The sequence below is a fragment of the Labeo rohita genome, chromosome 3 (assembly GCF_022985175.1).
Source record: "Labeo rohita strain BAU-BD-2019 chromosome 3, IGBB_LRoh.1.0, whole genome shotgun sequence".
NCBI lineage: Eukaryota > Metazoa > Chordata > Actinopteri > Cypriniformes > Cyprinidae > Labeo > Labeo rohita.
Window position 1 is genome coordinate 30,421,283 of NC_066871.1, and position 13,281 is coordinate 30,434,563.

At 33.6% G+C, this 13,281-nt stretch overlaps 1 protein-coding gene across 2 annotated transcripts in view; it reads right to left on the reverse strand.

Moving 5' to 3' along the window:
- The window catches only part of usp43b (ubiquitin specific peptidase 43b), a 91,365-nt gene that overhangs the window by 9,660 nt on the left and 68,424 nt on the right, over positions 1–13,281 (reverse strand). For both annotated transcript variants that reach the window (XM_051102897.1, XM_051102896.1), the window contains exon 13: positions 8,542–8,700. In XM_051102897.1, the coding sequence (XP_050958854.1) occupies positions 8,542–8,700 (159 nt within the window). The remainder of the gene's footprint in view (positions 1–8,541; positions 8,701–13,281) is intronic.

Below are 13,281 nucleotides of genomic sequence, written 5' to 3' on the forward strand. Positions count from 1 at the left end.
CTTGGGAAAATTGCAGCATATGAAATTATGTCTCAGAAGGGCTGAAAGAAGAAGCGATGCATTGAGACATGACCTTTCAGACATGCATATTTAATCTAACCTTCATATTAATGTAACTGGCACTTGTTTTGAGGTTGTCTCGTTTGCTCATATATATATATTAATTTGCAGCATCATTACTCCAGCCTTCTGTGTCTTATTTTGAATTATTTCAGCGTCTCGATATAAAAAAAAAAAGGTCCAGTGTTGTTTTGACCCCAACCTTCTTCAGAAATCTCTCTTTTTGTGTCCTGCAGAAAGTCGTTTTGAAGGACATGCCTGAGTTGTCATTTTGTTGAGCAAATGAACCCCCTAAAGTGAGCCATTGAAAAGGGAACAGCTTGTTCTTTGGATCAGACAAAAACAACAGCTCTCATATATATGTGTGGGTTAAGATGAAAAGCTTCATATTATATCTAAGGATTGACAATGGATTGACAAAGCACAGTGGAATGCAAAATGTGTCGAAGCACATAACCAGCTTCAACACAGACATATTCAGATGTTTTTGAAGGTTCATGCATGATTGCTGTGGGGCATGTTAGTGTGGAGGTGAATTATGTGACTTTACTCTAATCACAGCGGCGAACATTAAAGGTGATTACTTAACTGAACTGTTCACGTTTGTGGAATCTGTTTTTATTTGAAACTGTTGCTTGAAGCTGCTCACAACATTTCAAAGAGTTCAACTCAGTTCAACTCAGACTTCACAGAATTCGCTTCTATCGTATGTCAGTGAGAGCTACTGATAACAGATCCATTTTAATTACTACCACAATGGAGAAACCTAAGGACTCTGCTGCATGACATTTCATGGCTAATTACAGCACCTCTGATAATATCAAAATGATTCATGTATCATATAGTCATATATCATCTAAAAAGCAGCTCACTGCATTTTAACACTAAAATGCACAACTTGAAGCATTACAAAATTACTTTTTCCTCCTGACAAGCAGCTATGGAGTTTTTTATGGAAGCCTGTTTCTGCCACTGAATACAAAATAAAAAAAGGTTATTGCGACTTTTTATCTCAAAGTTCTGACTTTTTAGAATTGCGTGATACAAACTTGCAATTCTGACTTTTTTCTCAGAATTGTGAGATACAAAGTCATAATTTCGAGTTATAAAAGTCAGAATTCAGAGATAGAAACTTGCAATTCTGAGAAACAGAATTGTGAGATACAGCATAAACTCGCAATTTTGACTTTTTTTATATATATAAACTTGCACTTACGAGTTATACAGTTCAATTTTGAGGGGGAAAAAAGACTATTTTCTCAGAATTGCGAGTTTATACCTCACAACTGTGTTATAAAAAAAATCATAATTGTGAGACAAAAACTCGCCATAACTGCGGCTTATCAGAATTGTGAGATTGGGAGAATACTATTACTATTTTAAATAGTATTTTCTCAGAATTATACCTCACAGTTGTGTTATAAAGTGAGAATAGTGAGATATAAACTCGTAAAAAAAGTCACAATTGCTTAAAGTCACAACTGAGTAAAAAATTCACAATTGTGAGTTTATATTTTGCAATTCTGACTTAATTTCTCAGAAGTGTGGCTTAAGACATAGTTGTGAGTTGTCTATTTTTGAGGGAGAATAAATACTATTTTCTCAGAATTATACCTCACAATTGTGTTATACAGTCAGAATTGCGAGATATAAACTTGTAAAAAAGTCACAACTGAGTAAAAAAACTCCCAATTCTGAGGAAAATAAAAAAAATCATAAATTCAAGACAAAAACTCGCCATGAGAAAAAAGTCACAGTTGTGAGTATATTTTGCAATTCTGACTTAATTTCTCAGAACTGCTTTACTTATCAGAATTGTGACCCTGGACCACAAGGTCGGAAGGGTCAATTTTACGAAGCTGAGATTTATACATCATTTGAAAGCTGAATAAATAAGCTCTCCATTGATGTTAGGATAGGACAATATTTGGCTGAGATACAACTATTTGAATATCTGGAATCTGAGGGTGCAAAAAAATTCAAATATTGAGAAAACCACCTTAAAAGTTGTCCAAATAAAGTTCTTAATAATGAATATTACTAATCACAAATTAAGTTTTGATATATTTACAGTAGGAATTTTACAAAATATCTTCATGGAACATGATCTTTACTTAATATCCTAATGATTTTTGGCATAAAACAAAATCAATAATTTTGACCCATACAATGTATTTTTGGCTATTGCTACAAATATACCCCAGCGACTTAAGACTGGTTTTGTGGCCCAGGGTCACAATTGTGAGATTGGGAGAATAAATACTATTTTCTCAGAATTATACCTCACAGTTGTGTTACAAAGTGAGAATAGTGAGATATAAACTGGTAAAAAAAAGTCACAATTGCTTAAAGTCACAACTGAGTAAAAAAATGCACAATTCTGAGAAAATTCGGAGAAAAAAAAAAAAATCACAATTGCAAGACAAAAATGTGCCATGAGAAAAAAGTCACAGTTGTGAGATATAAACTCACAATTCTGTTAAAAAAGTCACAATTGTGAGTTTATATTTTGCAATTCTGACTTAATTTCTCAGAAGTGCAGCTAGATATAAACTCGCCATTTATTGAAGTCAGAATTATGTGATATAAACTCACGAATCTGACTTTTTTTCTCAGAATTGCGTAAAATAAACTCATAGTTGCAAGTTATTAAGTCAGAATTGTGAGATATAAACTCACAAATTTCGTTTTTTTCCCCTCAGAATTGTGTGAAAAATCACAATTGTGAGCTATAAAGTCAGAGTTATGAGAATAACTCAGAATTGCGTGATACAAATGTGCAATTCTGCCTTTTTTTCTCAGATCTGCGAGTTCATTCTGAGAAAAAAGTCTGAATTGTGATAAGTAAACTCGCAATTGCGAGAAAAAAATGTCAGAATTGTGGGATAAAAAGTCGCAGTTACCTTTTTTATTTTTATATTCAGTGGTGGAAATGGGCTTCCATAGTTTTGTCCCCTGTGGAGGACATTATATTTTAGTGAGATTCTCTGTGACCTTTCATGTCAAAGTTTTAAGTCTAGATATCCTGTAAAGAGCACATTCAGGGCTTTTCAGAGATACCAAATATTTGGAAGTTACACCATGATCACTACTTCTCCTTGGTCCTTAAAATGGCTGACAATAATTTAGTGATCAAATGTAAAACCCTTATGGAAATATGAGAATATTTTGTAATGATAATTTAAATCTGACTACAATGTTATGGGGTTTCAAATCAAAAGTGGACTTTCTGCTATGAAACAGGACATCAGCTGTATAAAGAGCAAATGTTATCTATTTTGGGAGACACAACCAATTATTACTTCCATTATTACACTTCTTTTTTAATTTTATGTTTCCCCAAAAACATATCAATATACAAATTAGACAGGAAAACCCATTTGTGGCCATTTAACAGACATGTCATAACATAGTTGAGAATAATCTTTATATAACATTTGGTATAAAAAAATAAAGATTGGTGATTAAAAAAAAATCCCACTGTTTTTGCCTTCTCATGTCTAGAGGTGTCCTCTAGCAAAGACATAATATAACATATGAATAAAATATTCGTTTTCAAAAATGTTTTTACATTTTCGTATGCTCTAAACAATGCAATGACATTAAACCACAAAACATTTGTTCTGGTAGTCAGGATGATAATTATACAAAAATATTAAAATATGCAAAAAATTAATTATGCCTTGCTTCACTATGGAAAAAATATACTAGTTTAGAAAATTTGGAATTTTTCAAATATGTTGTTAGGCATAATGGTAATGGCTAAATATCTCAATTACCTGTGAAATTACATCCTTCCATTAGTACTATATTACTTATTTAATATGCATATTTTTCAACCTTTCAAACACATTTTAATTTATTAATTTAATGATTAATTTACCAAGTGAAGTGCACTTTTTGCAACCAAAGATACTCTTAGCATACACTACTGTTCAACATTTACATTTAGTCATTTAGCAGATGCTTTTATCCAAAGTGACTTAATATTTTCATTCAGCAAGGATGTATTTATTTTTTCATTAAAAATTTCTGTCTCACATAAATGCAGTTCATTTGAACGTTCTATTCATTAAAGAATCCTGACTAATATATCATGGTTTCCACAAAAATATTAAGAAGCAAAAACTGATAGAATGAGAACAAATCAGCATATTAGAATGATTTCTGAAAAATCATGTGACACAGAAGACTGGAGTAATGATGCTGAAAATTCAGCTTTGCATCACAGAAATTAATTATATTTTAAAATATACTAAAACAGAAAACAGTTGTTTTAGATTGAAATAATATTTCACAAAATAATTTTTTTTCTGTATTTTTAAATCAAATAAATGCCGCCTTGATCACCAGCTTTCAAAAACATTAAAAATCTTACTAAACCCAAATTTCTGAATGGTAGTGTTTGCTGTAAGATGTGTGTAAAATGTACACATGTTCAAAACAGCTTCCACGATCATGCTGAACTTTTTTAACCCATGCAGCCATAACCGAGCTACAGAGAATGTGTGCAAAAAGCATTGAAATCTGATTTAATCCAGTAATATGCAAGAATGACATTTAGGCACAGAATGCACCAGCACTGCAGGCAGATTTAAAAAAGCTTAGACGGACGTCACAGCATTCATCTCACATCTATTCACTGGCACACAGCGTTTGTACCTCTCATTTGCATAAAGTCGAAAATTGCTCAACTTTCTGATGTGCGAGCCTGCCGCTCACCTCACATAGAGAATGAATTGAAAACGCCCGCTCAGCTTGCTTCAGTGGATACATTCAGTCATCATCATAATTTCTTTGGGCTCTAATAACTTTAATCTTTTTACTTGTGATATGATTGTGTAGATTTGATCTGTTGAAGTATCATACAGTATAATGTAACATCAGTGGTGTGCAGAGGGACAAGAGTTGAGCAGCTGAACAGCAGCAGAAAAGAAAGTTCGAAAACTCTGTCAGCAATTACGCGTGTGTGTGTGTTTGTGAAATTTTGTGTTTCCAGCCCCCCGAGACAAGCAGCTCAAAGCCATGTCTGTGCCTAATCAGCACCTTGTCCTTCCTGGAATGTTTTTTTTTTCTTGTTGCAGCACCAAGGTTGTGTTGTGGCTATACACAGCGATCTGGCAGACACTGAATACATATCATTTCATTTGTATCACTGCTGTGCTTATATTTGGATTCTGAAGTTGTGCTTCTCATAGAGAAATTGAAGAGAGCGCTGTAGAAAAGCTCTTGGAGCCACCCAGAGGTTGAATGGGACTTTGTCATTTGACATTGATGCAGGTACACTAGCGTTCGAAGGTATGGGGCTGGTAATGTTTTTTAAATGTTTTTGAAATCTCTTAAGCTCACCAAGGCTGCATTTATTTAATCAGAAATACTGTAAAACATTAATGTTGTAAAATATTAGTTCTAAACATTGCTGCCGCAAAGAGAGAAAAAAAAACTTTGTTTAAAATAGATAGCAAATAAAGTTACTCTACTAGCGATGTTTGTGCTCTGTGGAGTGGAGTTTGTGAAAGTGATAAAAAAAATATATATATATATATATATATATATATATATATATATAAAGTAATAAATGTGATAAATGTAAAAATAATAAATAAATAGTAAAAGTAAAAAAAATAAAAACAAAGTAATAAATGTAAAAATAAAAATAAAAGCAGTCAATGTTACGCTTTGAACAAATGCAAACATTTTAGCATTCTAGTTAATAACAGGTTTTCAAAATTCAATTATACATTTTATAGTATAAAGCTTGTGAAAACCATAAAGATATAACACGCCTGACACCTGAAATGGTCTACCAAACAAAACCAGACTGTCTGTCTGTATTTTTGTGAAATAAAATAAAATAATAATAAAAAAAAATAACAAAAATAAGGCAATATTGCAACAAAGTCAATAACAGGTATTAAAAATTTAATCATACAATTTTTATTTTTTATTATAAAATTTATGAAACCATAAAGATATAGCACACCTGACAGGCTGTATTTGGTCTACCAAACAAAACTACAGTCTCTCCGTGTTTTTGTGAAATAAAATAAAATAAAATAAAATAAAATAAATCAGTCAATATTGCAATTTAAATGGCGAAATTCTAACAAAGTCAAAACTACACTAGTTTATCTGTGTTTGTAGGTAAATAAAATAATAAAATACATTAAAAATAAAATAAATAAAAGCATTGCAAAGTCAATATTGCAAAGTCAAGAACAGGCTTTAAAAATTCTACCATAATTTTTTTTATTATTAAGCTTGCGGTCTACTATGCAAAACTACACTAGTATATTAAACCAGTGCTTAAACAGCAAAATGCAGCTACTTCATATCTTTAACTTGCAATAGCCTATAAATTCATCTTCTCTTAAATTCTCATAGCTCTTAAAGCAATAGCAGGCGAATAAACTAATAACACAGTTGCTGTGATGTCTTGTTTATCAAAGAACAAAAGAAAAAAGGAAATCAATAAGTTTTATAGCTTTAAGGATTCATCTATATTTAATTTAGAATTTCGTGTTTGATAACTTTATTCAGTTTCTGTATATTTCACAGGTAAATACAGTATAAAAAAATAAAAAACACAATTTGTTGAGGCAGCTTAAAATAATTTGTTACCCTGCTGCCTTAAAATTTTGAGTTCAGTCAACTAAAATAAGTTTAGTCAACTTGAAATGTTAAGTAACAACTTAGATATTTGTGTTTGCTAAAGTTAACAGATGGGTAAGTAACCCAGCTGCTTTAAAAAAATTAAGTTGATTCAACTCAAATATCCAAGTTGTCACTTAGTATAATTTCACATTTCAAGTTAAATAAACTATTTTTGAACTCTGAACTCAAAATTTTAAGGCAGCCAGGTTACAAATTCTTTTAAGTTGACTCAACAAATTGTTTTTTTTACAGTGTATGACATTTATCATAATGGGTTTATGTAAAGATTGTTTTAAGTGTACTTACATTAGAAGGTATTTTTAAAGTCTAATAAATGTTAAAATTGATAGTTTTCAATTATACTGTAATGTTGAATAACTATAGTCAGCGGTTAAATATTAAAGGAGAAGTCCACTTCCAAAACAACAATTTACAAATAATTTACTCACCCCCTTGTCATCGAAGATGTTCATGTTCTGCTGTCACAGAATGAACAAACAACTCAAGCCAGAAAACTTGTCAGATATATAATGTTGAGCTAATCATAGACTAAAGACTCAGGTAAACAATGAATGAATCTTTTCTGTTTCTTATAACATTGTAGTTTTGTCTTATTTGTAGTGTGATCAACATTTGTGTAAGCAGTAGATGTGTTAGGGAAGTAACACGTAACATTTTAATTATATTTTGCTAAAATGAACGAAATGAAAATGAAAAAAGATTCGTTCATTTTGCTGAACGAGACTCAAAGATCCAAATCGGTAAAATGATCAGAACTTCTCATCACTACTATGATTCACATCTAAGTTCATCGTCTGTGTACTGAGTATGGCGAAAAACTCCATCTTTTGTAAACAGCGTTTGTCTTACTTGCACTTTCTTAGTCTTTGCACGTTTGTAAACAGTGGGTCTTTAGTTCCGCCTATGTTCCGCATGACCTTTCAAAGTGATTTAATAGTATATAGCATTGTGAACGCGCATCCCAGAGCCTGTGCAACGCAAGCTTTTGTGCTTAAAAAGAAAAAAAAAAAAAATTTCCCGAAAAAAATAACAGATCGTTTCACTAGATAAGACTGGGATCATTTAGAGCCTTTTGAAGCTGCTTTTAAACTACATTTTGAAAGTTCAAAATCGGGGCACCAGTGAAGTCCATTATATGGAGAAAAATCCTGAAATGTTTTCCTCAAAAAACATAATTTCTTCATGACTGAAGACAGAAAGACAAGAACATCTTGGATGACAAGGGGGTGAGTTAATTATTTGTGAATTGTTGTTCTGGAGGCATGACTTCTCCTTTAAGGGAAAAAATGATAGAGACATCTGTAGATTATTTATAGATAATTTGTACATTAATTTGAAGATTGAATGTGAAATTATTGCACTATAAATGTATATTTAAAATCTTGTATGGTAAGTGGGATTAATTATGATAAATTGTGATTAACTTTAGAAAAAAAGTGTAAATAATATGTAATTTTTTTTTATGTGAGTAATATGTAATTTTTTAATCGATTGACAGCACTAAAACAAAACAATAATTTTTAATATTTAACAATAAAAGCACTCAGCACTGCATTTTGAATGGCACACATTCCAACAAAGTCAATATCAGATTTTAAAGATTTAATCATAAATTTCTTAGCGTAAAGTTTGTGAAAACCATTAAAAGACCACACTATACAGGCTGAAATGGTCTACTAAACAAAATGACAGTAGCAGATTCATGTATTCTCTTGGCAATGCAAACTTCAGCATGTTTTCTGCTTGTTTGCCCTTGGTAATGTATGTATATATTAAGGCAGAGATACAAAGATGATGAGCATTCACCTTGTAGCGAGCAGCTAGCAGACCAGGATGGGATGGCATCTCGTCTCTGATAGAAGAGGATATAAGCACCACGCGTGCACACTTCCCCCTCAGGCACCGGCTCCACACTGCTGTCATCGTAGGCATACCACACACCGTCCACTGAGTTCCTGCAGTATGCTGCTCAAAACAGAGACTCATTATGTTCACTATGCTCTATACTTCATGTTCAAGTTATTTTTCATTTTTCCTTTTCTTTTTCTTTTTTTACAGCTGCATGGGGGTTCATAAATTAAATTAAATGAAAAAATTAAATTAAATTAAATTACATCCTATTTATTCTTTATTATTTTTTTGCTTTCCATGAAAATATCTACACATAAATTTTACATAACAAATTTGCATAAGGTTAAATTGCATCAGCATCATTATCATGCTTACAAACTAGAATAGACTCTTTGTCACTAAGGTATGAAACATAAACTCCCAGTCTTATGATGTTTTTTTCATAGCGATATTAATAATTGAGAAAGAGGGTTTGCAGTGTAATTATTTAGCACATAATTCTCACATAAAATAGTTTGTATTTCAGCTTGTGCTTTGAAGTATGCGACCGTTCTGCCTCATCAAAGTTTTCTTTCATGGCAGCTACTATATTTGGTCAATTCTGGTCATCCATCAGCTTGTGTAGAAACAAAGCTGGAATATTTTCCTCTTTCCTCCTGGGTGAACATCATGAGCTGCCGTGTGTCGCTTGGCCGCTTTTTTCCCCATTGCCTTTTAACTTTGTGCTTCCGTTGCCAATGGACTGAATTGACCAGAGCGTCGCCTTACACAATCTGACGCAAGCTTCTCGCTTGAAATAGCTGCTGCAGGACTCTGACAAACATTTGAGATCATTATTTTGCTGAAATGTGGATCCATCCTTGATCTAGAAGGGATGGCGAATTTCTGACGGATTTTCAAGTTCTATTTTCTCATTATAATCCCATAAATCCGGCCGAGATCCCACCATGTGCAACACTGCAAACACCCCCATCGTATTGGATGCCATCTGTAAAGGGACTCAAAGAGATCGTTTTTTTTAAGGATTCATAATATATCAGTATCATTTCAGATATTAGTGATATGAATGTACAAGTATCTGCTGATGTTGGAAATATTTGTACATGCTCATTTTTGCATTTATATTAATTTTGCAATCCTCTAAAGCTCACTTAAATTTGATCTGTAAAAACTTTAATAATTTTAATAACACTGTTAAACTTAATCTTTAGCATATCTCAAAATGAACTTTTTAATAAATTTCAGAAATTTTTAATAATGTACATTATCGTATATTTTATGCTCTTGTAGCATCTGGACCAATCAGACATACATTAATTGTTACATTTAACAAATAGTCTAATTAAACCCAACAAGCCAGCTATATGCTAGAACTCTGGAGACAACCCCCCAAAGCAACTAACACCCCAAAAGGGCTCAGTTGCCAGGACGACCTGCTGATAAGAGGTTTTATTGCCCAGAGAAATGCACATTTGCCCATGCTACATTTGCCCATAGGAAAGACACAATGCCTATAGAAATAGACTCTTTCCTATTCATTCACAAACAAACCTTTCTTTGACCTTCCTATCACACATAGCCCAGGTCATTGTGTACAGTATTACTGCATTGTATTTTAATTTTGTCTGTTGTATTTGTATTTGTCTTTCTACTGTTTTATGCATGCGTTATGATAGATGACTAGTCGTATAACCCACCTATGCCATGTTTGGTCTCTTTGAATTCGTATTTTGATGATCTAAAAGATGGTGCAAATTAGATGTTGATACCTATGTAACATATTAGTGTTTTAAGAAACCTTAGTAGTTTTTGCATCAACACCCAATCGAATTACATATGCAAAATACCATGCTCACAGACAAAGAGTCGTAAACTTTCCCTCCAAAGGTGAAAGTTCGTGGACCTCCTGGAGGCGCAGCCTCCAGAGAGCTTAAAGGCATCAAACGATTGATCGCCTCACACTCTCTTCCACTTCGCTTCGGAGGAACCCACGGGGAGCCTGAGCCGGCACAGGGTGTGCCCGGCGGGCCCGACAGGCCCCAACATACAGAGCTGTGGCTCTCGACCACAAAGTCATCTTCATGACTCGCCTCAGTCAGTCAGTGGTTCTTTTAGAACCTAAGAAGATGAGCTAGAACTCTGCAGGACTTCCCTAAGCACGCGCCAGGCCTTGCGGCCTTGTCTTTCCATTCCCCAAAGATCAAAGGACTTCAGTTGGGTCCCTCTCAGCTCTTGGTTCTTCTTCACTTTTCACATGGGAAGAAACTCCCAGTCACCATCGAGTCAGAACATCTTTGGAGTTCATCACTCTTCGGACCCAGAAGAACGTGATCGCGATTCCAAAACCACCACTGCTCCAAACCATCACGACTTTCGCCCGAGACTGCATTTGGACACTTGTTCAACGACCAAGGCAATGCAAGTATTGTACATTTAACTAAACAAAACAGAGGTTTAGTATAAGCTGTAGACAGCACTGATGGTTTCACTCAGGTGGTGAACTGACTCTTTTTCATAGCTACTTTCTCTTGTCTCTCTAACTGCTTCTCACTTGCCCTTCTCCCATGTATGAGTGATTTTATGTTTGTTTGTCTAGATTAGTTATGTGTTAGTCCTTCGTTAATAAACTATTGTGCACAAATTACATGAGTTTTGATTCTGATTCTGCCTTGCAAATTAACGTCCCTTTACGATTCCGATTCGAGCTACATGCTCTAATGCAATAGTACTTTAAGAAAGTTATTTTCTGTGGCCAAGAAAATATAATTTCTTAGAGTTGATATAAAAATTGTACTGAATAATCGCTGGGTGAACAGATTAGTTGATGTAAAATTAATTCTGCTACAGTTACTACTGGCAGCTGACATAAATAATTGTAATTAATTATAATTTATTGCAATTATTTATATACATTTCCCTTTGAGCTAAATCGCGACACTTAAATACATTTTAATTGAAACCATTTAAAACAATCAATTAGACAGAATAAAATAAACAAATAATCATATGAAAATTGCTATTTTTTTATCAACCACAATTTAATATAAATGCATCCCTAAATGTTATTGCTTAGATTTTGTTGTTGCTGGTTTTTTTTTTTTTTTTTAGCTCTTGAGATTTAGTAAGGCTGATGATTCACAGAGCAACTTTTTGAGCAATGTTGCCAGTTGCCAGGCAGCTTTGGGCAATGTTGCCATCAATAGACAACCAAGTGAGATACGGGTTGCATGACCGATCTAAAGTATCCAGATAGAAATGTGTTACCCATTCTCAATGGCAACAGCAAAATTGCTTAAAATGTTCCCCCATGTATCATCAGACTAAGAGTTTTCATTAATATTTCAGTTACGTATCCTTATGTTTTCCTCATCTGTTTCTCCTAAAAGGCACACATTAGATCATTGTTAACACATTTGCATTTAGATGTGTTTTTGACAGACATTTTTATCACAGCTGACATCTGTTGGATTAAAGGCACACATTTTAACACTTCTTGCTTTCAGTGGGAACTAAAATACTAATATTATTTTGCTAGTGACATGCTCTACAGGTTAATATGAGGTTCACCCCAAAATTAAAATTTTTAAATATAATGTTATAAATTATTCTTGCACAGACCAATAGTTTCGCTTCGTAACATCTCAATATATCGTCAGGAGCCATGGGTATTAAATGATTAGTTCACTCCAGAATTTCGAATTTTCAAATTTCCAAGATGTTCATGTTATTCTTTCTTTAGTCGAAAAGAAATTAAGGTTTTTTATGAAAACATTACAGGATTTTTATCCATATAGCAGACTTCAATAGGAGCCGATGGGTTGAAGGTCCAAATTGCAGCTGAGGAATAAAGGTCTTATCCAGCGAAACAAACAGTAATTTTCTAAAAAACAATGTATATACTTTTTAAACCACAAATGCTTGTCTTGCACTAGTTCTGTGATGCACGTCTACGACTACACACCTCACGTAATCACATTGGTCACAAAGGTCACACATGGTTAGCTTTTCATATGTGTACTCCAACTGCAAAATCGCCCAATATCGTTGTTTTACCATTTCTTGTTAAAGCGCGTTTGACTTTCTTTGCACGTTCACTTCATAAACACTGGAATGGTACTTTCGCCCATGAGCATTGTTAGGCCATTTTTAGGTCACTGACTACTCAGCCCCCCTTTAAATTTCATATGAAAATTGCAGCCGACTTCGATCGGCTCCTCCCTGTCTTTCTTTCAGCGCATTCTTCAATTTGCAGACTGCGGTGGCGCAGAGCGAAAAACAAAGGACAAGGGCTGTGTTTATGGATAGACTGTTATAATATCTGCATCTGTACAGTTTAAATACAGTATATAAAATATCATGGGGGAGCAATCGGTTTCCCATCTACTGTAGCCTATGTTTTTCGCTGTGTTCACCCCTCATCACACCACAGCTGTTTCCTCCAGTGAAAATGAAGCACATAAATGCATACTTTATGCATTTATGCATTTATAAAACGATCACATTGTCATTTTCATTTAAAAATTTAACTTTCAGTAGTTTCTAGTGCATGTGACAAAGAGGTTTGCGTACTTCAGCTAAAGAAAGAGGCTTGTACTAGAAATGCAAACAGTAAAATTTTGTATTTGTACAGTAAACAGGTGTGTGAGAGAGATAAGAAAGACTGTATTTGTATTTGTGGTATTTGGCTTATTCAGT